The following is a 27,911-nucleotide window of genomic DNA, read 5'->3' on the forward strand; positions in this document are numbered from 1 at the left end:
CTTCCCCGCGCAGAAGAGCGAGGGAAGGGAATCCCAACAGCGGGGATGCAGGCGGAGCAGCACCAGGGAGACAAAGTCCGCTGCGATTGGCCCCCTGGGGATGGGTCAGCATGTATCCCCAATGTCTCTATCTTCCACGTCCCCTTTTTCACCGAAAAGGTACAGTTCCATTGAAAAAAACAAGAAGCCCTGACAGGGATGTATGTTATCATTTTTCTACCAGTGATTGTGGTGAATGAAACCTGAGGAAGCTCTGAATTCTGTTCTCATATTAAGATGGACTGGAACGGGGACTTGATAATGGGGGAGTCTAGTAACCGTAATGCTGTTCAAGTAATTGCACATTAATGATATCAAAAAAAAAAAAAGATTGACTGGAACTATGTGGTCAGATTTATGTCGCCTGGTTCTTCCAGCAGTCAGGGAAATGGGACTGATATTTTGGAGCTTGGAGCCTCCAGCAAAGGGTGGGTCCCTCCACCTAAAGGTGTCCCTTGGGTTTTGGCTTTGTGGCCTCCCTGACAATACCGCCAAGTACACTGCTTTGGAAAGTTAATGATCATCCCCCTGCCTACCTTAGAGCCTCTTCGGCTCCTACTCCTGAAATTCCCATTTTCAAGTAAGTCCACTTGAACCACATCACTAAAAGTCTAGCCAAAATTCCTCCCAGACAAGTAGAAGTGGTGCGTTGAAGCACAAAAACAGGCTGGCCAGCGACATCTCAGCGATGTGGGGCAAATAGAGCCCTCTTTGGTGGAAATCACATGCGCCCTTCAGGCGTGGAAATCTTTCCTCACACCCTCCCTCCTGCTCACACAGTGATGTGCGTGTCGGCGGTGATCAGGAAGCCATGCAAGTGTTGAAGGAAACAGCACCTTGGCTGAGGAAGGCATTCAGGAGCCGCGACCCCAGTCAGGGCTGTCCTGACGGACAGAATTCCCCTAGACCGCCTTCTGTGGTGGGATCATACCGCCGCAGCTGCATTAATGATCAGGACAAATAAAAGGGTCAATACAGAAACTTAAGGGCAAACGCTCCTGGTGTCCTAAGGCATACCCTGATGGTCTCTGGGACGAGCTGGGTCTAGGATCCGTGTGATCATTTTTGAGAGCAGTTCTGTAGTTTGGCCCAATCCTGCTGCTTGATAACCTGTAGACGGTCATCTTAAATGCCACAGTAGGCACACTTGGAGGATCTGGCTCAGCCCGTTATTAGATTAATCAGACTGGTCAATAGAATGAAGTACACGTAGGAAATTGGCAAGAAGCCATGATAAAAATATGGGGGCATTTTGATATGAATAGATTATTTATGTAAACTGAAAGTCAACACAAGGTACTGATTAAGCAAAAAGAGAAATATTAATTAACATTAAATCAATCCAACTCATTATTAATTATTAATAGCTTAGTTATCAGTGATTCGTTAGTAAATTAAAACTGATGAAAGAGAAACTTTGTAGTGCAAAACCGTGTCAGACTTCACCTTACCAACTGGTCAGTCAGCATTAGCAGTAAGATAGCACATAGATATCACATGCTCCTGATAAGATGCTCTGAAAGGAACACAGCACTGCTGTGGTCTTGGCAAAATAAAACTGGCAATCTGAGAATCATTCAAATACAACAAACTGCAGCTGAGAGCCTTCTACAAAATCAACAGCCAGGAAGGTCCAAAAGTAAAAAGCAAATGAAAGTCTTGGGACGGTATCGCAAGTGTTTAGGCTGAGGGGAGCAGAGACAGGATAACTCAGTGACACACGGCGCTGGGCCGGGGTCCTTTCGACATGGGATACATTACAAGACACTACTGAAACTTGTAAGGGGTTTGAGGATACCAGCCAGCGATGTATCAACGTTAAGTTCAAGCTTTCGATAATTGTGTTGTGAATTATGTAAGAAAGCATCCTCGTGTCTAGGAATTTACCCGGAAGTATTTAGGAGTTAAGGGGCATACCACCTTCAAGTTAGTCTCAGAGTTCTGAAAAAGCAAGAATTTCTGTACATGAATATGTATTAACTTATGGAGAGCAATGGAGGGAAGAGTTAACATTAGGGAAAATGGCTCAAAGGTGCCTGGTGATTCTCTATATACCATTTTGCCACTGTCTCCAAAGACTAAAATCATTTCAAAATAAAATAATTATCATGAATTTTAGAAAATAAAGTTTAGAAATCAATTAAAAATATACTCAATAGTTTATATTGTTGGATTCTCCCAGAGGAGGACGCCGCCCCAAATCACTCACGGAAGGCGTCTCTTGATGCAACAAGCAAGAGGAATTTATTCAGAGGCCAGCTAGCTGGGGTCCATGCGTTAGCCCGACGCAGCGGGTCTCAACAAGGACCCCGAACTCACAAAGCTAGAAGTTTTTATAGCATTTTCAAAGGGGCAGTATTTTCTACAGTCACAATACAGTGTTTTTTTTCATAGACACATAAATTTTCGGCTGACGCCTCATCCTGGGGGTCTGGTTAGATAAAATCACTTTCGGAATGTTTAGGGTGGTTCTAGCAAGATAAGCTTAACTGATTGAGGTTGGCTAACTAAAGGTCACTACAATTAACACTGGCTGACTAACTTGTTTTTCAAAGTTCTAGTAATTTTTCTCCTTCTAGGTTAGGAAATGGTGTTTGAGCCTTTAAGATGGCTGTGCTTATGCTAACTTTTGATTCTTCAGGTTCTACAATATCAGAGACAGACTGTAGTTAAATAAAATTCATTAGTACCATTGTAAAAGCAAGGAAAAGCTGTAATAAAATTAAAAGAGATTATTTGAGAAAAGCCAAAAATTAAACAAAAGTTTGGTCGTGTAACCAAGTAATGAGGAAACTAAAAGTACTGGAAATTCATAAAGACCTGCTCTACAGTTAGAAATATTAATTTTTCTCAAGAAAATAATGGTAAACTTTTTTTCATACAAATCTGTGTATCTAGGTGCAATATTGTGACGTACTATAACAAATACATTTAGTTTTGTCCTGGTTCCTGGCACAGAGCTCCTAAAACCCTCAGAATTTCCTAAGTAAGGAGAGCATAAAGGTGCATTTGTTATGATAATGAAGTGACTTTGGACCCTACCTAAGGATGGGGGTTGGTTGCCAAGGGGACCAACCCTGTGACTGGAGGGTTGGAACTTTCAGTCCCACCCCTCTGGCCTGAGGAGGGGACAGGGCTGGACGTTGAATCAATTACCAATGGCCAGTGATTCACACAATTGTGCCTATGCCACAGAGCCTGTACAAAACCCCAAAAGGTCAGGGTTTGGAGAGCTGTCAGGGTGGGGACCCAGTGGGGATCTGGAGAGAGCGGCTCACTCAGGGAGCACTTACGCCCTCACATTCTCCCCGTCCCTGGCCCCCTGCACCTCTTCCGTCCGGCTCTTCCTGAGTTAACATCCTTTTATAACAAACCAGAGATCTAACAAGTAAGCTGTTTCTCTGAGCTCTGCGAGCCGCTCTAGCAAATCAAGTGAACCCCAGGAGGAAGTGGGAACCTCAGACTTACAGCCAGTTGGCCAAAAGTACAAACGACGACCTTGGCCTGCGGTGGGCATCTGCAGTGGCTGTGGGCGGCAGTCTTGTAGGACGGAGCCCACAGCAGGTGGGCTCTGACGCCGCCTCCAGGTGGGCCGCATCAGACCTGAGGTGCATCGTAGGACACCCAGCTGGTGTGGTGAGGGTGAGACTCTACACACAGCTTGGGAATGGGTGCTCAACACCCTATTAACTAGGAAAAACTACATATGTTCTTAAAAATATGGTTCTAAGAGTAACGGAAGAAAAGAGAGAAAATGGAATCAGTCAATTGCAGCATACACACTGTGAAGCAAAGAAAAGCTGGCCCTTATACCAGGGGCCACCACGAAGATTTCTAAGGTCTAAGTATTTGAGGATTTCTTTAACTCTGGGAGTCTCAAAATGGTGCCCAATGGAAAACTGAAAAAAACCAAACAAAGCCCATCTGTTAATTAACTTAAAAGCTAAACAATTGGCATCCATAGTCCTGTTGATAGATAAGTAAAATGTTTGCCCCTCCCCTTAATTTCCTTCGGTGCCAGGTGCCCACCAGCAGTGTATCCCCCTGTGGGTAAAACTGCACTATTTCCAGAATCTCTCCCCTGGCCTTAGGGCATCTGCATATCAACAGGTGTTTCCAAGGGCTGGAGAGAAGTAGCCCATCTCCATATCAGTAGGTGATTACAAGGGTGGGGGCGCAAGGGTGTATCTGGATCCCAGAGGGAGGGCGGGTTTCCTTTTGGCAGCTGGGTGGCAAGAGACACAGGCGAGCGAAAGTGGACGACTCGTTGTTGGCAATAAACGGGTTTCTCCCACTTTATTTCTCCCTCTGACTGATTTCGGTTTCAAAGGTAATTTGCTCCAGGCTGGGAACATGTTTTCCCCCTCAAGAGTTACACCCCCTTTTCTTTGCATAACACGTCTTACGTAAATGAAAAGTGCCCCTCTGAAGTTCCTTCTCTCTTGCCATTTTCTCCAGGACATAAGCCTTGTTTGACTTGGGCTTTTTGGAACATATCTGCCACCCACCCCATAGGAATTAGATCATCCCAGGCCTAGGTCCACACTTTGACTCAAATAAAACACTGTCTTCATTTCAAGGTGATTTAAATGAATGTTTCACTTACAAAAATTTAAGGCAGTTAACATATTTAATCCCCAAAACTGCAGGAAGTCTGGTCTGTTTGAAAGGCAACTTCTATGAAAATTTCAAGGAACATATTGCTTCCATTTTGTATCATTCCTATGAATATATTTTAAAGAATCGATTTCCTCTAGCCTCCTGTCGGACTTGATTATTAGGAAATGCAAGGAAATATGAAATACAGAATAAACTTCAATTCCCATCAAGTATATACATGCAACAGTTTTTAAAAAAAGATCCGGAATTTTAATGCTCTGGTGTAGTGATTACACAGAATTTCTTAAAAGAATTCATTCTAGAAACATGAGGATGGTTCAATATTTGGAATGTTTAAAAAAAATCCATCTTAACTGTTTGAAATGTAAAAAGATTGTAACCCCAGCCATGTATCCACATGTGGGGGACATACATTCATAAATAGAAAACCAAGGCTGAGGGAAAGACAGCTTTTATACAACAAGCTTCCAGCAACCATTGTATTGTGTGATGGTAATGGGACTCCCCTAAAATCAGGAATGAGACAACAAAACTGGCAGCAGCTGTTAGGGACAGTGTTAGATATCGTGGGCTAACCAGTGACAAGGGTGTAATGACAAGAAGAACATTTAAAAAGAAATACAAGAGAGAAACCCACAATCAGGACTGATTTCCAGCCCGGAATCTTCTGGAGAGTCCGTGCTTTTTATAAAGTGTTAGAACAGAACAATGAGCAAGTAGCCAAAAAGACTCCGTGTACAACCATCCTTGTATTTCCGTGTGCATAGCGATAATAACAAAAAAGAAAGAAGCCAAACAGAAATAAACTCGCCGGGTCCAATAACGAGAACCGAGGGTCTCAGTCAGTCACAGACACACTCCCACTCAAGCCACTCACACAGGCAGTGCAGTTCAGGATGAGGGGCAAGAAACCACAGATATTAGTAGCTTGAGGGCCACTTTGTGCAGCCAGCTAGTGACAGAGGTTAAGTGAAAACACACCAGCTAGAGTCTCGGGAAGTCCGCTGGTGGCAAAACAGGTTTTAGGCGAAAGGGAGACTTAGATTCTAGATGGAGAACAAAGGTAGCAAACAGTTGCCCCAAAGTGCATTACATGCTAAGATATTAAAAATCCCATCCCCTGGCACTGCGACAGTTCTGAAGCTGACTGTATCAGGGCAAAAAGAAGGTGTAGCCCCTAACCCTCCCTGTTCAGAGAAAATCCCACCCCCACCTATCCTGATGACTATGCCACCCCCTGCTTAAGCCCCAGCTATATAAGACCCCCCAACGCGAACCTCACCGCACGGCTCACCTCCGGCGTCCACACACCCCCTCGAGTGTGTGTACCCTCACTTTAATAAACTCCTGTCTGCTTGCATCTGCTCGACCTGCTCTTGAAATCTTTCTCGGTCAGAGGAAAGAACCCGACTGTGGCCGTCTCTGGGCAGAGGGCTTGCCCTGGTGCCCAGGTGAGACCTGCCTGGCACAGGCCACCTGACAGCACTGTGACCTGAAGTGGCAATGCTCACAGCACAGTTTAAAGGTTGCAGATTGCAAGTAACATCTTTGCAGGCTGTCGCAAGGATGGAAGAAGTAAAAAGGGTAAGAAGTACCCACTTTTTCAAGTACCCACTTTTTCAAACACCCACATGTCTGCAGATAGCCCTCTTCTTCCATATGTGAGCAGCTTACCTAAATGCACGCGCCCAGGCTGATGGTGTGAGTGTGACCTATGAACGTGAGTGGAACTGTGGAACTTGTGCATCACAGTGCTTGTAAATGTGTTTATGTTCAAGAATGTGGGTATTGCGACTGCATATTTGTGCGTGTGCATGCTCAGGTGTGTCTGCCTCAAAGTGTGGGGGTGTGTGAACTATGGACCATCTACCATCACAGCTGTAATCCCGACTTGGAAATTCGAGGCACTGGCTGGTGGGCACTGCTCCAGGTGTGAACTTGTTTATATCAGAAAACCAAAGAATTTGAGCTCATAGTTTATATTTCTTAAGGAATTACAAAAGCAATGCTCCTGACTGAAAAATCAGCAAAAAAGTAAGTGTAGAAAACTGGTAGCTATTTAACATTCTTGAATTTAGGGGTAACATCGGCTTATCTCATGGTTAAAGAAATTGTAAAGTCTGCCTGTTAAAGTGTCTGATTCTGCCTGCCTGTAATGTCACCCTTTTATTTGTGAGTCACTCATAAACTTATATATTTCTGTGACTAGCGTGCTGTTTAGAATCCCTACATTCACTGGGGGTCATAGGGAAAGGTGAAAGTTGGTAAATAGTTTGCAGGAAGAGCTCCGGAGCATCTAGACTTCCAAATCAGTTGACATTGAGTTATGTAAATAAGCCCAGTGATTTTCCTGCCGATTATTGTCAATGTGGTCTTCCTTTTACTTGTATCTCTTAGAAAATCTTTCCCAGGCACTTTGTTTCCATTTCTGATTCTGATTTCAGCCGTGCTGCAGCTCGATGGACTGAAGAGTAGGCAAGAATTCACTTTTGTGTCTAAAACTTCAAGGGTGAGCAAGGCAACTAGGGAGACTCACAGCTCGGCCGCCAGTCTGACAGGTGTCAGCCGCGGTGCTTCCTGCTCCCCCCAGGGATCCACGGAAAGAAAGAGCCTTCCTGAGAGGTGCCGTGGCCTCTTTGGGGGATCTGATCGTTGGAAACCTGGGATTGTGTTTTGGTAATAAGCAACTAGGAAACTAAAGTTTCTCACAAATAATCTCAGTCCCCCACAGCTGTCCTCGCAGGGCAGCTACAGGTGAAAACATAATTGCACTTCCGTGGGGAGGCCAGGTCACAGAGGCGCACATACATATGTCAGGGTCTGGCGGCCTCAGCCACGCACACAGCAGCCGGCTGTCCTGAGCAGCACGCTGAGCCCGGCAGCCAGGAGCGGGGTGAGTGTGTTCTGTCTTATTCTGAGAGGCAAAGTCCACAAGCGAGGAGGGGTGTCTGAGTCTGGGGGAGGGGAAATCCTGGGAAAAAGAGATTCTTCTGGGTTTAAAACTGGTACAATAGCAAGATCACATATGCAGAAAAAATAACCTCAGGCTTGAGCTGATTTGTAAAGGAGATGTGGTCCCAGACCAATCTCTGGTGGCTGCTAACGCAATTTAGTGCCATCCTCCATGACAGTGACTTGGTGTTTTGTCTAAATGATAAGGAAACATAATTTTTTTTTGAGAGGGCATCTCTCATATTTATTGATCAAATGGTTGTTAACAACAATAAAATTCTGTATAGGGGACTCAATGCACAATCATTAATCAACCCCAAGTCTAATTCTCCACAGTCTCCAATCTTCTGAAGCATAACGAACAAGTTCTTACACGGTGAACAAATTCTTACATAGTGAATAAGTTCTTACACAGTGAACAGTGCAAGGGCAGTCATCACAGAAACTTTCGGTTTTGATCACGCATCATGAACCATAAACAATCAGGTCAAATATGAATATTTGTTTGATTTTTATACTTGATTTATATGTGAATCCCACATTTCTCCCTTATTATTATTATTATGTTTAATAAAATGCTGAAGTGGTAGGTAGATGCAAGATAAAGGTAGAAAACATAGTTTAGTGTTGTAAGAGAGCAAATGTAGATGATCAGGTGTGTGCCTGTAGACTATGTGTTAATCCAAGCTAGACCAGGGCAACAAAACATCCACGTATGCAGAAGATTTCTCTCAGAACAGGGGGGGTGAGGTTCTAAGCCTCACCTCTGTTGATTCCCAATTTCTCACCTGATGGCCCCCCTGCGACTGTGCCTGTCTTAGGTTGTTCCTCCCTTGAGGAATCTTACCCGTTTCTGGCTAACCAGTCATCTTCCGGGGCCATACAGGGAAATGTGAAGTTGGTAAGTGAGAGAGAAGCCTTATTGTTTGAAATGGTTAGCTTTTTATTTCTTTGCATATTTATGCCCTGTGGCTTCTATGCCCAGCATTTGTCTTGAGGTATCTTTACCACTTGGAAGAATTATGATACTCGGTAAATTTGATATGAGGCACGAATTCTATTTAAGGGTTGTAATTAGGAAGGAAGAAGAAAAGCTATAGAAGTAGCAGGCGGCAGAAAACATGGGAAGATTGATTATTTCTTTGACATATCTTCTTGTAGAGTAAATAAGCGTGTATAGGTTTTAAACTACTAATTAAATTGCGCACACACATTAACATAATAGGAGTATAGTTACATAACCAAAGCAGACCTACAATTACCAGCCATCTCCAGTGAAACCAAGAAAACCAGTTAGGCACCCTAGGCATTTGTGAAAACTTATCAATGATATAATGGATATTGTCTAACTGAATTTGAATAGTTTGAGAAAAATCAGACAAATTACAACAACACATTCCTGGGAACTGTTCACATCCCATATGTTCTTTTAACAGTAGATAGTCTGTAGTCGCAGGAAACATGATTTTTAATGTGCGTACGGACAGTGCTTCTGACATGTGCTGCTCAGCCGACCTTACAGGAATCAAAGACTCTATTTTCAGGATTACTGGCAGTGTACCTATACTAACTCCATGCAGAAGGACTAAGGTACATCTTCAGGAATTATCAAACTCTGTGCAGAAACGGTGTATTGGGATGGCAATTGCTGGAACAGAAATATGTTCTCTGCTGCTAGGTGTATGAGGTGCTTCACGGAGACCGCCCACCCTGCTGGACACATCGGGGTCTCTTGATTTGGGTGAGACTCTTTCATCATCAATTCTGGGAAAAGCATTCAAGGAAAAAGTAATGTAATAATAACTGGTTGACTGCAACTCCAGATACAAATTATCTGTTGATACATTCTCAGATTTAAAATTAACATCATGTGAATCCCAAACTATACAATTTATAGAATCTCTCTCTATATATATGTATCATACCCATTTTGAATATGTGTCCATATTTTAATGTATTTCACAAATCTTACCTATTAGCAATAGGGAGTTACTTAAGTCATATTAATAAATAAGCTTGAAATTAGTAGTAGTTTCTACCTTACACTAATTATCACAAATTGGTGTTTCATGTCCCATAGTTTAAGGCAAGAAATAGGGCTCAGAGATTTCTGTGACTGGTGTCATTTGGTGCCGGGCAAAACAGAAAATTCTGTTTCTGTTACCATTCCAATACTGAGCTAGTTGTGCATTCTTTAAATGTAATTGTCATAACATAGGTTCCTATAGAATTATACTGCAATATTTTTGTGTCTCAATATTTTTAAGAAATCTAAATTCCCATGCATGTTTTTTAATTGGCTTTCACAAGAAATCTTTGTATATAAATAGAAACTTGTTACAAATAAAAGTATAAAGTAAAATACTACCAATCTAAAACGCAATGACAAGATATGACAATGTGCAAGCCCAGGCTGGATTACTGGGAGAACGCTGCTAAGCCGTCGGGTCAGAACAGCATCTGGCCAGTGCACTGCCTCGTCATCAGCCAGGCCAGGTCAAGGCCCCACTTTGCCCATGAAAAAAGTTTTAATTTATGCAAATCACTGAAGTCTACCTTCCTATGTGCTCCTTATTTTTTGAATGAAAATAAGTACTGCCGGTCTCTCGGGATTACGAAGAACACTGAATTTAGTCCATGTACAGCCTCCATAGCAGTGATTCAAATCTTGTGAGAGCTCTTCAAAGGTTCTGCAGTCCAGTCTTAGAAATAGTTAACGTTTTCCCCTTATCTGCACGTTTCTAAGTGGGAACTAAGGCGAGAGGGGAGTGCTGGATTTCAGTTGACTTGACGTGGCCGTGCCTCATTTTCCCTCGCAGGAAACCTCTGACTGTGATGACAGATACCAGGCCAGGGGGATGACAGAATGGCCACCAAGGATCGGGCCATGGGAATGGCCTTTTTGTTGCAGACTATCGTTGGAATTCTGGGAAATTCCTCTCTTTTTTGCCATTATATCTTCCTTTATTACACAGGATGCAAGCTGAGGTCCACAGACTTGATTCTCAAGCACCTGACTGTAGCCAACCTCTTAGTTATTCTGTCTAAAGGCATCCCTGAGACAGTAACAGCTTTTGGGTGGAGCCACTTCTTCGGTGATGGGGGATGCAAACTTCTTTTCTATGTTCACAAAGTGAGCAGGGATGCGTCCGTTTGCATCACCTGCCTCTTGAGTGTCCTCCAGGTGATCACGATCAGCCCCATGGACTCCGGGTGGGCAGAGCTTAAAGCGAAAGCTCCCAGGAACACGGGCACCTCCGCCATCCTCTGCTGGACCCTGAACCTGCTGCTCAATGCTACAGTCCTGGTGTATGTGGGCGGAGACAGCGGCAACAAAAATATCACAAAAAAACACAGTTACGGCTACTGTTATACTCAATATAATAAGAACATTATGGAGTCATTCTATATAGCCTTGGTATTACTCCGTGATGGTTTCTGTTTGATTCTCATAATCTGGTCCAGCGGCTCCATGGTTTTTACCCTGTACAGGCACAAGCAGCGGGTTAAATATATACATACAAGCAATCAATCCCGCAACTCCTTCCCCGAGACCAGAGCCACCCAGAGCATCCTTTTCTTGGTGGTCACCTTTGTCTCTCTGAACACCCTCTCCTCCAGCTTTCACATTTATTTGGCTGTTTTAAATAATCCCAGTTTGTGGCTGGTCAACACCTCTACACTGATCGCTGCGTGTTTCCCCACTATCAGCCCCTACGTTCTCATGAGTCATGACTCCCGAGTGCCCAAGCTCTGCTTTGCTTGAGAAAAGAATACAAAAATTCCCTCGATTTGTACATTTAAATTTAGCATAAGTATATACACTTTATACACAGTCACAATGGTTGTTTATTCGCTAATCCCCTCAGAGTGTAAGTACATTCCCAAAACAGCCATATTAAAAGAAAGTGGTAAACAAGACAGACCGAGCTTCTGCTGCAAAATAAATGGAATGTGAGTACAAATAAAATGCTATCTGATTATCATATTAATACTTATGTAATAGGAATCTAACAGTGTTTGTAGGGAAGAATTCAAGTCTAGGTGGTCCTGAAACAGTGGATCCTGAAACATCTAGGTATTTTGGAGAAGTCACTGGACCTGTCAGTCAAGCTGACATAATCAATTTTCCTAGACATTAACTACTTTTCAAATTGTAGGAAAAGTTTAATAAAGCAGGAATACTATTGGGGATGGTCATTCAAAATACCGAAGATAGCAAAGCGCCCACAGAATAACGCACAGCCTGGAGTCAAGCCAGAGAGTCAACTCACTTTCAGAAAGCAGAGGCCTCTGGGAGTTTTGAACGTTACATCTACAGAGAGCCATTACTCATGTGAAATCTGGTATCTTGAAGGGAGTTCTGCTCAAAACATTCTCAGGTTAGAAAGGGCCAGACTGACCTGGTGTGGGTCAAATGAGAGCACAAGTTTTTTGCTGAGTTTTCAAAAATATCAAGTGGGTGCTGACTATTAAAAAATGCATGCTGTATTGGATAAAGATGCATGGATTGGGGGATCTTTAGAAGGTGCATTTATGTGCAGGTGCCAGTTGGGCGTGTTGGCAAGAGGCAGGCTCCGTGGAGCAGCCTCGTGTCTCAGGTAAGGAAACGGCTTCCAGGAAACTTGAGCAGCAGGGGAATGGCGGTTCGAGAGGGTAAGTCATGAATCCACTTCGTTTATTTGGAGCTTTTGAGGTGAGCTCTCCAAAGAAGAAAATGGATATTTTCTCAATTTTAGGAAATATTTGAATACATCTCTCTCTGTTTACATTCTAGAGCTGAGGTAAGAACTAAGAGTTTAAAAATGGAAAAAAACAGAAGATTTTGACCTAATGATATACATTGAACCTTCAGCTGTAAACATAGTGAAACACATATTTTTAGTTCACATGGAACAGAAATATTTGCCAGATATTAGACCATGAGGCAAGATGTGTCCGTATATGTATACATGTATGTGCATATATTTGTGTATATGTGTGTAAGTCTGCATGTGTGCCTAGATATGCACACATGTATTCATAGAAAATAAGTCAAAGTATGGTTCCATTAATCAATAATACTGGAAACCTGTAAATTAAGAAATGAAAGTGGAGTACTTGTTACAATAATAAAACTTTGCTTTAACTTTACAATTCTATTTCATCTGCTATCATGATGCCAGTTGTATAACTGGTTTAAAGTCCATGGAGTGTATTTTTTTTATTTTTCTATTTTAATCCTTATATTTTACCTGTATCTCTGGAAAATAAAACCAACTGAATATTGTAAAAAAAAGTGTTTGACTTTATTAGTTGGAATTAGTCTTTTATGGTTAATATAAAAGTGGATATACTCGGAATTGAATTCTTGAATCTATGTGCTTTTCTATTTTCTTATCTCTTCTACTTTAACTTCTTCTGTATCAATTTTTTTTTAAGAAACTGTATTTTGCCCCTTGAGAGGCTGTATAATTATGGGCAACATTATATAGAATGGCTTTATTTTCTACTAATCCTTATATTTTGGTTATATCTCTTGAAAAAGTATCCAATTGCATTCAGCAAAATATGTTTGACTTTCACAAAATTAGTCTATTTGTTTAATATCATAGTGAATATACTTGGAGTTGGGTTTACAATTTATGTGTGCTCTTCATTACACCTGTTCTATGCAATTAGTTTTTCAGTCTTAACTTCTTCCATATTGATTTTTAAATAATTCCACTTTGCACCTCTTTTGCCTTGTAAGTTGTATATTCACTATTTCCTAGTTGTTAAGTCACAGCATATTTTAAAAAACAAATCACGGTGTCGTTATTCAACACACTTCTGCCTGCACAGTAGCATGACACTCCCAAATGAGGAGACTCATTTTCTCCCAACTGTGTTTTATTGTTGACCTGTTTTAAAAGTATTTACCTAATGGCACGATCAATTCAGCCCAGTAAGTGTCACATGGGAACCCATTTTTGTATACAATGCCTACATCAATAAACAAATACTGGAAGCACAATGGTAGCTAATATTCTGACAGGCGACAACAGAAATACCTTTTAGCCTGTTGTTTTAAAAAAATTGTATTAGTGGAATAACAGCACTCAGGCGTCTGCTTTTGGCTGTTTTTGCTCTCCATGTTGTCAAGTTTTTCAGTGCTGTTGCGTGATTTTTGTGCATTACTCATTACCACTGCTGTACAAGATTCCACTGCTGATGTTCCCGGGACTGGTTTAGCATTTGGGGCTGTCAAGAATAGCGCTCGTGAGAGGGGTCGGAAGATGGCGGCGTGAGTAGAGCAGCGGAAATCTCCTCCCAAAACAACATATATCTATGAAAATATAACAAAGACAACCCTTCCTAGAATAAAGACCAGAGGACACAGGACAATATCCAGACCACATCCACACCTGAGAGAACCCAGCGCCTCGCGAAGGGGGTAAGATACAAGCCCCGGCCCCGCGGGAGCCGAGCGCCCCTCCCCCCAGCTCCCGGCGGGAGAAGAGCAGGCAGAGCGGGAGGGAGACGGAGCCCAGGGCTGCCGAGCACCCAGCCCCAGCCATCCGGGCCAGAGTGCAGGGCCCTCGATTCTGGGAAAACAGGGCAGCAAGAACAGTGAGCAGGCACTGGAGGCTGGGCGACAGAGGACATAAGAAAAGCGCGCGACCATTTTTTTTTTTTGCTTTTTTGCTGCTTTGTTTTGGCTAGCGCTTTTTGGAAGTCTTAAAGGGACAGGGACCCCAATATTAGGGAAACAGGGCAGAAAGACCGGTGAGCAGAGGCCTGAGGCTGGCACCGGAGAATAAAGAAAAACGAATGACCACCTTTTTTTTTTAATTAAAAAATTTTTTTTTTTTTTAATTAAAAAAATTTTTTTTTCTTGTTTTTTTTTGTGGTCGTTGTTTTGTTTTGGCGGGTGCTTTTTGGAAGTCTTAAAGGGGCAGGGCGGGTCACTTAATCCAGAGGTAGGGAATCCGGGATCTCTGGGCACCCTAACCCCTGGGCTGCAGGGAGCAGGGAGGCCCCTTACGGAGATAAATAGCCTCCCAGCAGCTCCTGCTCCAACGCGACTCCACCATTTTGGAGTAGCTGCCCGAGTCAGGCCACGCCCACAGCAACAGCGGAGATTAACTCCATAGCAGCCGGGCAGGAAGCAGAAACCCTGTCTGCGCGCAGCTGCGCAGCACAAGCCACTAGAGGCCGCTGTTCTCCCAGGAGAGGAGGGCCACAAACCAACAAGAAGGGAAGTCCTTCCAGCCGTCACTCGTCCCAGTTCTGCAGACTATTCCTATCACCATGAAAAGGCAAAGCTACAGGCCGACAAAGATCACAGAGACAACACCAGAGAAGGAGACAGACCTAACCAGTCTTCCTGAAAAAGAATTCAAAATAAGAATCATAAACATGCTGACAGAGATGCAGAGAAATACGCAAGAAAAATGGGATGAAGTCCGGAAAGAGATCACAGATGCCAGAAAGGAGATCGCAGAAATGAAACAAACTCTGGAAGGGTTTATAAGCAGAATGGATAGAATGCAAGAGGCCATTGATGGAATTGAAATCAGAGAACAGGAACGCATAGAAGCTGACATAGAGAGAGACAAAAGGATCTCCAGGAATGAAACAATATTAAGAGAACTGTGTGACCAATCTAAAAGGAGCAATATCCGTATTATAGGGGTCCCAGAAGAAGAAGAGAGAGGCAAAGAGATGGAAAGTATCTTAGAAGAAATAATTGCTGAAAACTTCCCCACACTGGGGGAGGAAGTAATCCAACAGACCACGGAAATACACAGAACCCCCAACAGAAAGGATCCAAGAAGGGCAACACCAAGACACATAATAATTAAAATGGCAAAGATCAAGGACAAGGAAAGAGTGTTAAAGGCAGCTAGAGAGAAAAAGGTCACCTATAAAGGGAAACCCATCAGGCTAACGTCAGATTTCTCAACAGAAACCCTACAGGCCAGAAGAGAATGGCATGATATATTTAATACAATGAAACAGAAGGGCCTTGAACCAAGGATACTGTATCCAGCACGACTATCATTCAAATATGACGGTGGGATTAAACAATTCCCAGACAAACAAAAGCTGAGGGAATTTGCTTTCCACAAACCACCTCTACAGAACATCTTACAGGGACTGCTCTAGATGGGAGCACTCCTAGAAAGAGCACAGCACAAAACACCCAACATATGAAGAATCGAGGAGGAGGAACAAGAAGGGAGAGAAGAAAAGAATCTCCAGACAGTGTATATAACAGCTCAATAAGCGAGCTAAGTTAGGCAGTAAGATACTAAAGAGGCTAACCTTGAACCTTTGGTAACCACGAATTTAAAGTCTGCAATGGCAATAAGTACATATCTTTCAATAGTCACCCTAAATGTTAATGGGTTGAATGCACCAATCAAAAGACACAGAGTAACAGAATGGATAAAAAAGCAAGACCCATCTATATGCTGCTTACAAGAAACTCACCTCAAACCCAAAGACAGGTACAGACTAAAAGTCAAGGGATGGAAAAACATATTTCAAGCAAACAACAGTGAGAAGAAAGCAGGGGTTGCAGTACTAATATCAGACAAAATAGACTTCAAAACAAAGAAAGTAACAAGAGATAAAGAAGGACACTACATAATGATAAAGGGCTCAGTCAAACAAGAGGATATAACCATTCTAAATATATATGCACCCAACACAGGAGGACCAGCATATGTGAAACAAATACTAACAGAACTAAAGGGGGATATAGACTGCAATGCATTCATTCTAGGAGACTTCAACACACCACTCACCCCAAAGGATAGATCCACTGGGCAGAAAATAAGTAAGGACACGGAAGCACTGAACAACACAGTAGAGCAGATGGACCTAATAGACATCTATAGAACTCTACATCCAAAAGCAGCGGGTTATACATTCTTCTCAAGTGCACATGGAACATTCTCCAGAATAGACCACATACTAGGCCACAAAAAGAGCCTCAGAAAATTCCAAAAGATTGAAATCCTACCAACCAACTTTTCAGACCACAAAGGCATAAAACTAGAAATAAACTGTACAAAGAAAGCAAAGAGGCTCACAAACACATGGAGGCTTAACAACACGCTCCTAAATAATCAATGGATCAATGACCAAATCAAAATGGAGATCCAGCAATATATGGAAACAAATGACAACAACAACACTAAGCCCCAACTTCTGTGGGACACAGCAAAAGCAGTCTTAAGAGGAAAGTATATAGCAATCCAAGCATATTTAAAAAAGGAAGAGCAATCCCAAATGAATGGTCTAATGTCACAATTATCGAAATTGGAAAAAGAAGAACAGATGAGGCCTAAGGTCAGCAGAAGGAGGGACATAATAAAGATCAGAGAAGAAATAAATAAAATTGAGAAGAATAAAACAATAGCAAAAATCAATGAAACCAAGAGCTGGTTCTTCGAGAAAATAAACAAAATAGATAAGCCTCTAGCCAGACTTATTAAGAAGAAAAGAGAATCAACACAAATCAACAGTATCAGAAACGAGAAAGGAAAAATCACGACGGACCCCACGGAAATGCAAAGAATTATTGGAGAATACTATGAAAACCTATATGCTAACAAGCTGGGAAACCTAGGAGAAATGGACAACTTCCTAGAAAAATATAACCTTCCAAGATTGACCCAGGAAGAAACAGAAAATCTAAACAGACCAATTACCAGCAACGAAATTGAAGAGGTAATCCAAAAACTACCAAAGAACAAAACCCCCGGGCCAGATGGATTTACCTCGGAATTTTATCAGACATACAGGGAAGACATAATACCCATTCTCCTTAAAGTTTTCCAAAAAATAGAGGAGGAGGGGATACTCCCAAACTCATTCTATGAAGCTAACATAACCCTAATACCCAAACCAGGCAAAGACCCCACCAAAAAAGAAAACTACAGACCAATATCCCTGATGAACGTAGATGCAAAAATACTCAACAAAATATTAGCAAACCGAATTCAAAAATACATCAAAAGGATCATACACCATGACCAAGTGGGATTCATTCCAGGGATGCAAGGATGGTACAACATTCGAAAGTCCATCAACATCATCCACCACATCAACAAAAAGAAAGACAAAAACCACATGATCATCTCCATAGATGCTGAAAAAGCATTTGACAAAGTTCAACATCCATTCATGTTAAAAACTCTCAGCAAAATGGGAATAGAGGGCAAGTACCTCAACATAATAAAGGCCATCTATGATAAACCCACAGCCAACATTATATTGAACAGCGAGAAGCTGAAAGCATTTCCTCTGAGATCGGGAACTAGACAGGGATGCCCACTCTCTCCACTGTTATTTAACATAGTACTGGAGGTCCTAGCCACGGCAATCAGACAAAATAAAGAAATACAAGGAATCCAGATTGGTAAAGAAGAAGTTAAACTGTCACTATTTGCAGATGACATGATACTGTACATAAAAAACCCTAAAGACTCCACCCCAAAACTACTAGAACTGATATCGGAATACAGCAAAGTTGCAGGATACAAAATCAACACACAGAAATCTGTGGCTTTCCTATATACTAACAATGAACCAACAGAAAGAGAAATCAGGAAAACAACTCCATTCACAATTGCATCAAAAAAAATAAAATACCTAGGAATAAACCTAACCAAAGAAGTGAAAGACTTATACTCTGAAAACTACAAGTCACTCTTAAGAGAAATTAAAGGGGACACTAACAGATGGAAACTCATCCCATGCTCGTGGCTAGGAAGAATTAATATCGTCAAAATGGCCATCCTGCCCAAAGCAATATACAGATTTGATGCAATCCCTATGAAACTACCAGCAACATTCTTCAATGAACTGGAACAAATAATTCAAAAATTCATATGGAAACACCAAAGACCCCGAATAGCCAAAGCAATCCTGAGAAAGAAGAATAAAGTAGGGGGGATCTCACTCCCCAACTTCAAGCTCTACTATAAAGCCATAGTAATCAAGACAATTTGGTATTGGCACAAGAGCAGAGCCACAGACCAATGGAACAGACTAGAGAATCCAGACATTAACCCAGACATATATGGTCAATTAATATTTGATAAAGGAGCCATGGACATACAATGGCGAAATGACAGTCTCTTCAACAGGTGGTGCTGGCAAAACTGGACAGCTACATGTAGGAGAATGAAACTGGACCATTGTCTAACCCCATATACAAAAGTAAACTCAAAATGGATCAAAGACCTGAATGTAAGCCATGAAACCATTAAACTCTTGGAAGAAAACATAGGCGAAAACCTCTTAGACATAAACATGAGTGACCTCTTCTTGAACATATCTCCCCGGGCAAGGAAAACAACAGCAAAAATGAGTAAGTGGGACTATATTAAGCTGAAAAGCTTCTGTACAGCAAAAGACACCATCAATAGAACAAGAAGGATCCCTACAGTATGGGAGAATATATTTGAAAATGACACATCCGATAAAGGCTTGACGTCCAGAATATATAAGGAGCTCTCACGCCTCAACAAACAAAAAACAAATAACCCAATTAAAAAATGGGCAGAGGAACTGAACAGACAGTTCTCCAAAAAAGAAATACAGATGGCCAACAGACACATGAAAAGATGCTCCACATCGCTAATTATCAGAGAAATGCAAATTAAAACTACAATGAGGTATCACCTCACACCAGTAAGGATGGCTGCCATCCAAAAGACAAACAACAACAAATGTTGGCGAGGCTGTGGAGAAAGGGGAACCCTCCTACACTGCTGGTGGGAATGTAAGTTAGTTCAACCATTGTGGAAAGCAGTATGGAGGTACATCAAAATGCTCAAAACAGACTTACCATTTGACCCAGGAATTCCACTCCTAGGAATTTACCCTAAGAATGCAGCAATCAAGTTTGAGAAAGACAGATGCACCCCTATGTTTATTGCAGCACTATTTACAATAGCCAAGAATTGGAAGCAACCTAAATGTCCATCAATAGATGAATGGATAAAGAAGATGTGGTACATATACACAATGGAATACTACTCAGCTATAAGAAAAGGGCAAATCCAATCATTTGCAGCAACATGGATGGAGCTGGAGGGTATTATGCTCAGTGAAACAAGCCAAGTGGAGAAAGAGAAATACCAAATGATTTCACTTATCTGTGGAATATAAGAACAAAGGAAAAACTGAAGGAACAAAACAGCAGCAGAATCACAGAACTCAAGAATGGACTAACAGGTACCAAAGGGAAAGGGACTGGGGAGGATGGGTGGGTAGGGAGGGATAAGGGGGGGAGAAGTAGGGGGGTATTAAGATTAACATGCATGGGGGGGTAGGAGAAAAGGGAGGGCTGTACAACACAGAGAAGGCAAGTAGTGATTCTACAACATTTTGCTATGCTGATGGACAGTGACTGTAAAGGGGTTTATAGGGGACACCTGGTACAGGGGAGAGCCTAGTAAACATAATATTCGTCATGTAAGTGTAGATTAGTGATAGCAAAAAAAAAAAAAAAAAAAAAAAGGGCAGTTCCTGTGTGGTAACCTCCAACGAGTTCTACACAAGGGTATAAAGGGCATATAAAAGTGTAGGCAAAGGGTCTGTTTGTGTTTATACAGAGGATCAAAGCCTAATTGGGCTACCCCGAAAATGAACTAAGATACGATATGAAAAAGAACTTCCAACATCTGCACTCTCTGGAAGACTCATGCCAGAAGATGATCATCAAAAAACCCCAACAAAGATCCACGCACTGCTACAGCTGTAGATGCACTCATCCCACCAGTTCCTGGACTTGCCATGGGAATGAGGAAGGAGATATCTAAGCTGGCCTGTGCATACAGTAAAACAACAAAATTGGACTGGATCTATACTGTTGGAACTCAACCAAGAATTTGGAGAAGTGCAAATTGTAGCGCTCCAAAGTCTTACAACTACAAACTATTTATTGTTAAAAGAACATATGGCATGTGAACAGTCCCCAGGAATGGGTTGTTTTAATTTGTCTGATTTCTCCCAGACTGTTCAAGTTCATTTGGACAATATCCACCATATCATAGATAAGTTTTCACAAATGCCTAAGGTGCCTAACTGGTTTTCTTGGTTTCACTGCAGATGGCTAGTAATTACAGATATGCTTTGGTTATGTAACTATACTCCTATTATGTTAATGTGTGTGTGCAATTTAAGTAGTAGCTTAAAACCTATACATGCTGAAGTTACTCTACAAGAAGATATATCAAAGAAATAATCAATCTTCCCATGTTTTCTTCCACCTGCTACTTCTATAGGTTTTCTTCTTCCTTCCTAATTACAACCCTTAAATAGAATTCGTGCCTCATATCAAATTTACCGAGTATCATAATTCTTCCAAGTGGTAAAGATACCTCAAGACAAATGCTGGGCATAGAAGCCACAGGGCATAAATATGCAAAGAAGTAAAAAGCTAACTTTTTCAAACAATAAGGCTTCTCTCTCACTTACCAACTTCACATTTCCCTGTATGGCCCCGGAAGATGACTGGTTAGCCAGAGACGGGTAAGATTCCTCAAGGGAGGAACAACCTAAGACAGGCACAGTCGCAGGGGGGCCATCAGGTGAGAAATTGGGGGTCAACAGAGGTGAGGCTTAGAACCTCACCCCCCCGTTCTGAGAGAAATCTTCTGCATACGTGGATGTTTTATTGCTCTGGTCTAGCTTGGATTAACACATAGTCTACAGGCACACACCTGATCATCTACATGTGCTCTCTTACAACACTAAACTATGTTTTCTACCTTTATCTTGTATCTACCTACCACTTCAGCATTTTATTAAAAATCATAATAATAAAGAGAGAAATGTGGTATCCACATATAAATGAAGTATAAAAACCAAATGAATATTCATATTTGAACTGACTGTTTATAGTTCATAATGCATGAGCAAAACCGAAAGTTTCTGTGATGACTGCCCTTGTACTGTTCACTATGTAACTTATTCATTATGTAAGAATTTGTTCTACATGTAAAAACTTGTTTGTTATGCCTCAGAAGATTGGAGACTGACAAAAATTAGGCTTGGGGTGGAATAATGATTGGGCATTGAGCATTGACTCCCCTATACAGAATTTTATTGTCGTTAACAACCATTTGATCAATAAATATGAGAGATGCCCTCACAAAAAAAAAAAAAAAAAAAAAAAAAAAAAAAAGGGACAGACTTCCAATGGTAAAATAAATTAGTAACCGGGATGTAATGTATAGCATAAGGAATATAGTCAAGATATTGTAACAGCTTGGTAGGGTGATAGCTGGAACCTAGAATTATGTATATAAATGTTCTACCACTGTGTTGTACACTTGAAACTCATGTAATGTAATACTGTATGTCAACTACCCTTCAATAAAAAATAATTATTAAAAAAAAAAAAAAAAAAAAAAAAGAATAGCGCTCGTGTACAAATGCTAGAACTTTCTGTCGCGTGTACTATTTTCCATTGGGTATCGAAGTAGCAGAGTAATTGTTGGGTCACAGGTGCCTCTGTTCAGCATTGTGACTCTGAAATATTTTCCAAAAGGGCTTTTGCCCCAATTTTCACACCCACCAGCGTCGAATGAGATTCTCGGCTTCTCCACCTGCCGACACAGGGTGATTTCTGTCACTTTCCTTGCAGTCTTTTGGCTGGGGTGTCATGGTTCCAGGAAGTTATTTTGTTTGCATTTCCTTGATTACTGAGAAAGCCGAACATCTTTTCACATGTTTATTGCCTTTGGATAACCTCTTTCTGAAGCGCCTTTGGTTTATTTTTCCCTTGGTTTTTCCACTGTGTTGCGGGCAATTGGTTTTTCCCCCCCTGTGCCTTCAGACGCCCTCCCGGGGCTGCTGGCCGGCTCTGCTGCAGCAGCGGGGATGTGGGCCACACGGGCCTGCCCTAAAAGCCTATGTGCAGCAGGTCCCTTTACCTGCCCTGGGGACTGCAGCCTAGACTCAGACCTCAGAGACCTGTCCAGGCCTCTTGGCCTCTCAGTAAAACTTCTTGGGGCACCGTATTCAACACCACTTATTAAAGTTATTTCCGTATTGATGTCCCGCCCTGACAAACAGCCTCTGGGAGAAGGCCATGGGTGGTGGTCTTTCTTAAAAATCACCAAGGCAGCCCGAGGCACGCCAGAGTTCAGAATCCCTTTCTAACACTGATTCTTGAACTTTATCCTGCATATACAGCACTGGGGATTCTGCTGGGGGGCCCCACTCAGACGTGACTCGGCAGGTCGGGGTGGCGGCTCTGCCCAAGCCCTGGCGCTGCCGCGGCCCCTGGGCCCCCTCCGCAGTGCTGAGCTGGAGAGGACAAGCTTAGATGCAGACACCACATCCCAGCACCCAAACTGACGGTCCCGGGGAAGACCTCCCAGCCCTTCCCCGAAGGACCACACGCTTTGCTGCCTTTTGGAAGACAAGACAGAAAGCAGTACTTTCTGAGTCTAACTTTACTCGGGAAGCATGTATTTATTCCTTAACGTGGATCTTAGCGGGCATCTACTCTGCGCTCACATGCACGTTAGTTAGGGCGCACGGAGCAGGGCTCTGGCGCTATCAGGACGTCACCAGGACTAACTCCCAGCACAGGCTGCATGTTGGGGGGCACGGATGAGGTGCCCCACCTTTCCGAGCGGGCGCCACATGGGCAAACGCAGACGGAAGAGACGGAGGCACAAAGGCGGGAAGGAGTAGGGGGTCTGGGGGCTTCGGGAAGGTTTATCCTCCTGGGTACGTGTATTTCGGTCATGTGTGAAATGCGGCACTAACGGACCTCCAGGGAGGGCGGACCGGGTGCTGAAAGGTAGTCGGGCAACACCAGCTCTAACCGGAAAGTCAAATTCTCTCCGCAAACGTTAAGCCCTTCGCTCCGCTTTTCCCGTGTGTGGGTGTCAGGGACCGTGAGCGTCGGCCCGGGGCACACGGGAGGCGGGCGGCCCACGCCGGGGTCTCCTCGGAGCACTTCTGGCGTGGGGGCACCTGGCGGTGGGGGTGGGGGCGGGGGTGCAGGCGCGGCCGGGAGATTCCTGCTCCCCGGGTGGGCTTACAGGGAACCCGGGCAGGAGGTGCTCGTCTGAAGCCAGGCCGACTCGGAAGGGGCAGAGGCACCGCGTCTCGGGCGGAGGTTCTGGGACCAGCCGAGCTCCCGAGGCGCAGCTGTGTGAGGCCTGAAGCGCGGACAAATGTGGGGGGCCCCTGCCAGGCTGGCAGACCCCATGCACGGTTCCCCGGCTCCCCGGCTCTACCCCCCCGTGCCGCGGTGTTAGTCCGGAGAAAGGAAATCCTGGGGCAAAACACCTCTAAACACCGAAATCAGCCAAAGGGAGAAATAAAGTTTAAAACCCGTATATTACTTACAAAACTGCAGTCCGGCCCATCTCTCTCTCCTGTTCAAGTAGCAGCGAAAACGGCCCTTCCCCTCCCCTCTCAGGTACAGGTAAGCCCTCCTTGCCCAGGTAATTACCCACTGATATGGAGATGAACTTCTCCACCCCTGAGGAAAGATGCAAATGCACTAGAGCCATACTTCTTTCCACCTCTGAACGCCTATTGATACGCAGATGTACTAAAGCCAGGCGAGATATTCTGGAAATGTTACAATTTTACCCACAGGCGGCCACCACCACACCTTCCCAGGGCTGGGCATTGTAAACACGGCATGTCTGGGGTGGAGGGGTGTTGGATTCTCCCAGAGGAGGACGCCGCCCCAAATCACTCACGAAAGGCGTCTCTTGATGCAACAAGCAAGAGGAATTTATTCAGAGGCCAGCTAGCTGGGGTCCATGCGTTAGCCCGACGCAGCGGGTCTCAGCGAGGACCCCGAACTCACAAAGCCAGAAGTTTTTATAGCATTTTCAAAGGGGCAGTATTTTCTACAGTCACAATACAGTGTTTTTTTTCATAGACACATAAATTTTCGGCTGACGCCTCATCCTGGGGGTCTGGTTAGATAAAATCACTTTCGGAATGTTTAGGGTGGTTCTAGCAAGATATGCTTAACTGATTGAGGTTGGCTGACTAAAGGTCACTACAATTAACACTGGCTGACTAACTTGTTTTTCAAAGTTCTAGTAATTTTTCTCCTTCTAGGTTAGAAAGTGGTGTTTGAGCCTTTAAGATGGCTGTGCTTATGCTGACTTTTGATTCTTCAGGTTCTACACCAGGTATCTCTTTGAAAATCCTTCTCAGGTACTCTGGCTAAATTTCTCTGCTCATAAATGAAGGATGGTGCAGCTCAGCGGTCTGAAGATTAGGAAACAACTCACTTTTTGGTACAAAAGCTTCTCAGGGAAGCAGAAAATCCGGTGGCATGCAGGAGTTTCATTCCCAGACCCCCAGGTGTCAGACCCCGGTATTTCCCTGCTGCCTCCCTCTGAGCCCTGGGGCTGCCGCCAGAGATCGAGGAGAAGAGTTTTTCCTAAACGTTTAAAATATCACTGACAGAACAATCTACAATATGGATCATAAATTAATTTCCTTCTACAACAGTGTTTCTCTGAGAAAGAGTATACAATAATCAATATGCCAAACATAAGTCATTTATCAGAAATTTGTTAAAACAACATATTATGCAAGAAAGAATTATGTAAAATGTTTTGAAATTGGCTTAGGTTAAGCTTTCAGTCCCATGTCTGAACTGCACAGATTTCAGTGTGAAAAGAAAGTTTATGCATATCATCAAGTTGAGAGATCAAAGAATTGTTTAGCTTCACCACCTCAGAGATTTCCTCCTACTGTCAAAACAAACATTTATAATGAATTTGGAAAAAGCCTCCTTCGTTGCTCATACAACACCAGAAAACACACAGGAGAGAAAATCCTTCCGAGTGCAATGAATGCCAGAAGGCTTCCAGCCAATGCTCTGTCCTCAGCGATCAGGGTGTCCTTCTGAGCAGAGACCTTACACATGCGACCAGTATAGCAGAGCCAGTTCTCAACTCTCACAAACATGAGATCATTTATACCAGGGAAACATATATGAATGTAATGCATGTGGCAAGGATTTCACCATAGGTTCACACCTCTGGAGTCATAAGAGATTGCCTGCTGGAGAGACGCTTCGCAAATGTCCTGGATGTAGCAAAGCCTTTAGGCAACGTAAGACCTCAGAATTCACCATTTAATCATCAGATATATTTCTCACTGGCGAGAAACTGTACAAACGAAATGAGTTGGCAAAGCCTTTACTGAGCAATCAAAACTTAACAGCAGAGAATCCATAGTGGAGAGAAACCTTAAAGATGTAATAAATCCGGCAAAGCCTTTATCTGATTCTCAAACCTCACAAAACATCAGAATATACATCGTGAAGAGAAACCACACAAATGTAATTAATGTTTGTGGTAAGGCTTTTATCAAACACGCACACCTTTGGGGTCAGTAAGAAATCATACTGATCAGAAACCACACATATATATTGAATGAGGTATGGCCTTCAGGTGAAAGTCTAGCCTCAAGATTCACAGAAGAATTCACACTGGAGGGAAGCCTTACAAATATCATGAATGTGGCAAAGCTTTTGCCTTATGTTCAAAACTTAGTGTAAGAGAATTCAACTGGAAATAAAACTTACAAATGTAATGAATGTGCCAAAGCCTTTCCTAGCAGTTCAAATCTTACTCAACATAAAAGAAACCAGGCTGGAGAGGAACCATATAAACGTAATGTATGTGGCACGGCCTTTGGTCAAAGTTCAGACTTTAAAATTCACTGGAGAATTAACATTCTGTCATTCTCAATCACTCCCGATCCCCTGGACCCTGGAAACCTCTAATCTGCCTCTGTCTCTCTGGATTTGCCCATGTTGGATATTTCATACGGACTATATACTTGAAATTTTCCAGGGGAGTAAGTTATAACCGTCCTCATCAAAATAAAAAATAAAGTCAGATGATGGCTATGTTTCTTAGGTTGATGGTGGTCATTATTATACAATTCACACATACATCAAACCATCAAATTCCATACCTTCAATATGTACAATTTGTCAATTATATTTCAATAGCGCTGGAAAAACAAAACAAAAAAATATCAGAGGTCAATATCAGAGCAAATTTTCCTTTAGCCTTTCTGTGTTCTGTTGAGTCTTCAGTAGTGTGGTTAGAGGCACACCCACGCTGGGGAGGGAGACCTACTTGATTCAATCTCCCCATTCAAATGTTAATTCCATCCACAAACACTCTTGCAGACACACACAGAATGATGTTTAACCAAATATGGGCACCCCAGGACATGGGCGGTTGGCAGAAAATATGTTACCATTTAACATAAATAACCAATAAAATATGAAATGGTCCCTGAGTATTATTCCCATGTAAACAAGACCAAGCCTGATCAGGGAGAGGGGTGGCTGTCACCCACCCTGTATGACACAGAGCCCATCGGGCCACGTTGAGAATGGGCTGTGTGGCAATGGGGTTAGAGTAGGTCCAGAGGAGAAGTCTGAGTCTAGCCAGAGTGACTTCCTGGAAGAGCTGCCACTTCCTGAACTGCAACCTGCAGGCATCCTATCATGGGACGTGATCAGCCCCCTTCCTTATTTCCAGGTGGTCTGTCACTCACAAACGTAACCACCTGAGCTTCTGACCAACTTGCTCTCTAGATCAGAGGTTCCAAGGACCTCCTCCTTGGGTTTCATCAATTTGCTAGAATGGCTCATAGAATTTAGGAAAACAGTTTACTTACTAGACTAGGGATTTACTAAGAAAGGATACAGCCTGACGGAAGAGCTGTATAGGGGAAGGTATGTGGCAGGGAGCCCAGAGTTTCTACGCTTTCCAGGCCTGGGAAGCTGCCCAAATCCTGAGAATTCTCTGATTCCAGTGAGGCCAAGGCAGCCCTTGCCCTTTCCCTTCGGGCAATTGGTGGAAACATTCAAGCCCAGTCCTCTGACCGGAGGCCCACAGTCTCTTTCTGGCATTAATAATAGGCCTTAGGAGTGCGTGCTGGCAGCCCTGTGAGGGCAACTGGCCCGGGGCGTCAGTGACAGCAGGCGGGCTACTGCAAAGCAGCTTCCTACCTGAAGCCTTCCCCTTCCTGTAACTTTTTAAAGGGATTTATTGACCAAGTGCAGTTAACTCCGTTGTAACTGCTGCAGAGTTCTGCCAGCTCCTCGGGGGCCTCGTGGTGGGATGGGGCTCTGGAGTATCATTGAATCACTACACCATCTTTTTCCTTTGCTTGCTGCAAAGAGCTTTATCATTTCCTTTTGGTCCATGGCTAAGGCTCCAGGGTGGTGAAAAAGCTGCCCGGTGGCCACAGGGAGAGGCTCAGGCTTGAGCCCTGACGCCAGCGGGGGGGCCTGA

At 43.1% G+C, this 27,911-nt stretch overlaps 1 protein-coding gene across 1 annotated transcript; it reads left to right on the plus strand.

The window, feature by feature from the left end:
- Positions 1–10,477: 10,477 nt before the first annotated feature.
- On the plus strand, positions 10,478–11,377 carry LOC118909863 (vomeronasal type-1 receptor 4-like). The gene has a single exon (XM_036880639.2). The coding sequence runs from the start codon at positions 10,478–10,480 to the stop codon at positions 11,375–11,377; it is 900 nt and encodes a 299-aa protein (XP_036736534.2).
- The last annotated feature ends 16,534 nt before the right edge of the window (positions 11,378–27,911 follow it).

This window comes from Manis pentadactyla (assembly GCF_030020395.1).
Source record: "Manis pentadactyla isolate mManPen7 chromosome 15 unlocalized genomic scaffold, mManPen7.hap1 SUPER_15_unloc_1, whole genome shotgun sequence".
Taxonomy (NCBI): domain Eukaryota; kingdom Metazoa; phylum Chordata; class Mammalia; order Pholidota; family Manidae; genus Manis; species Manis pentadactyla.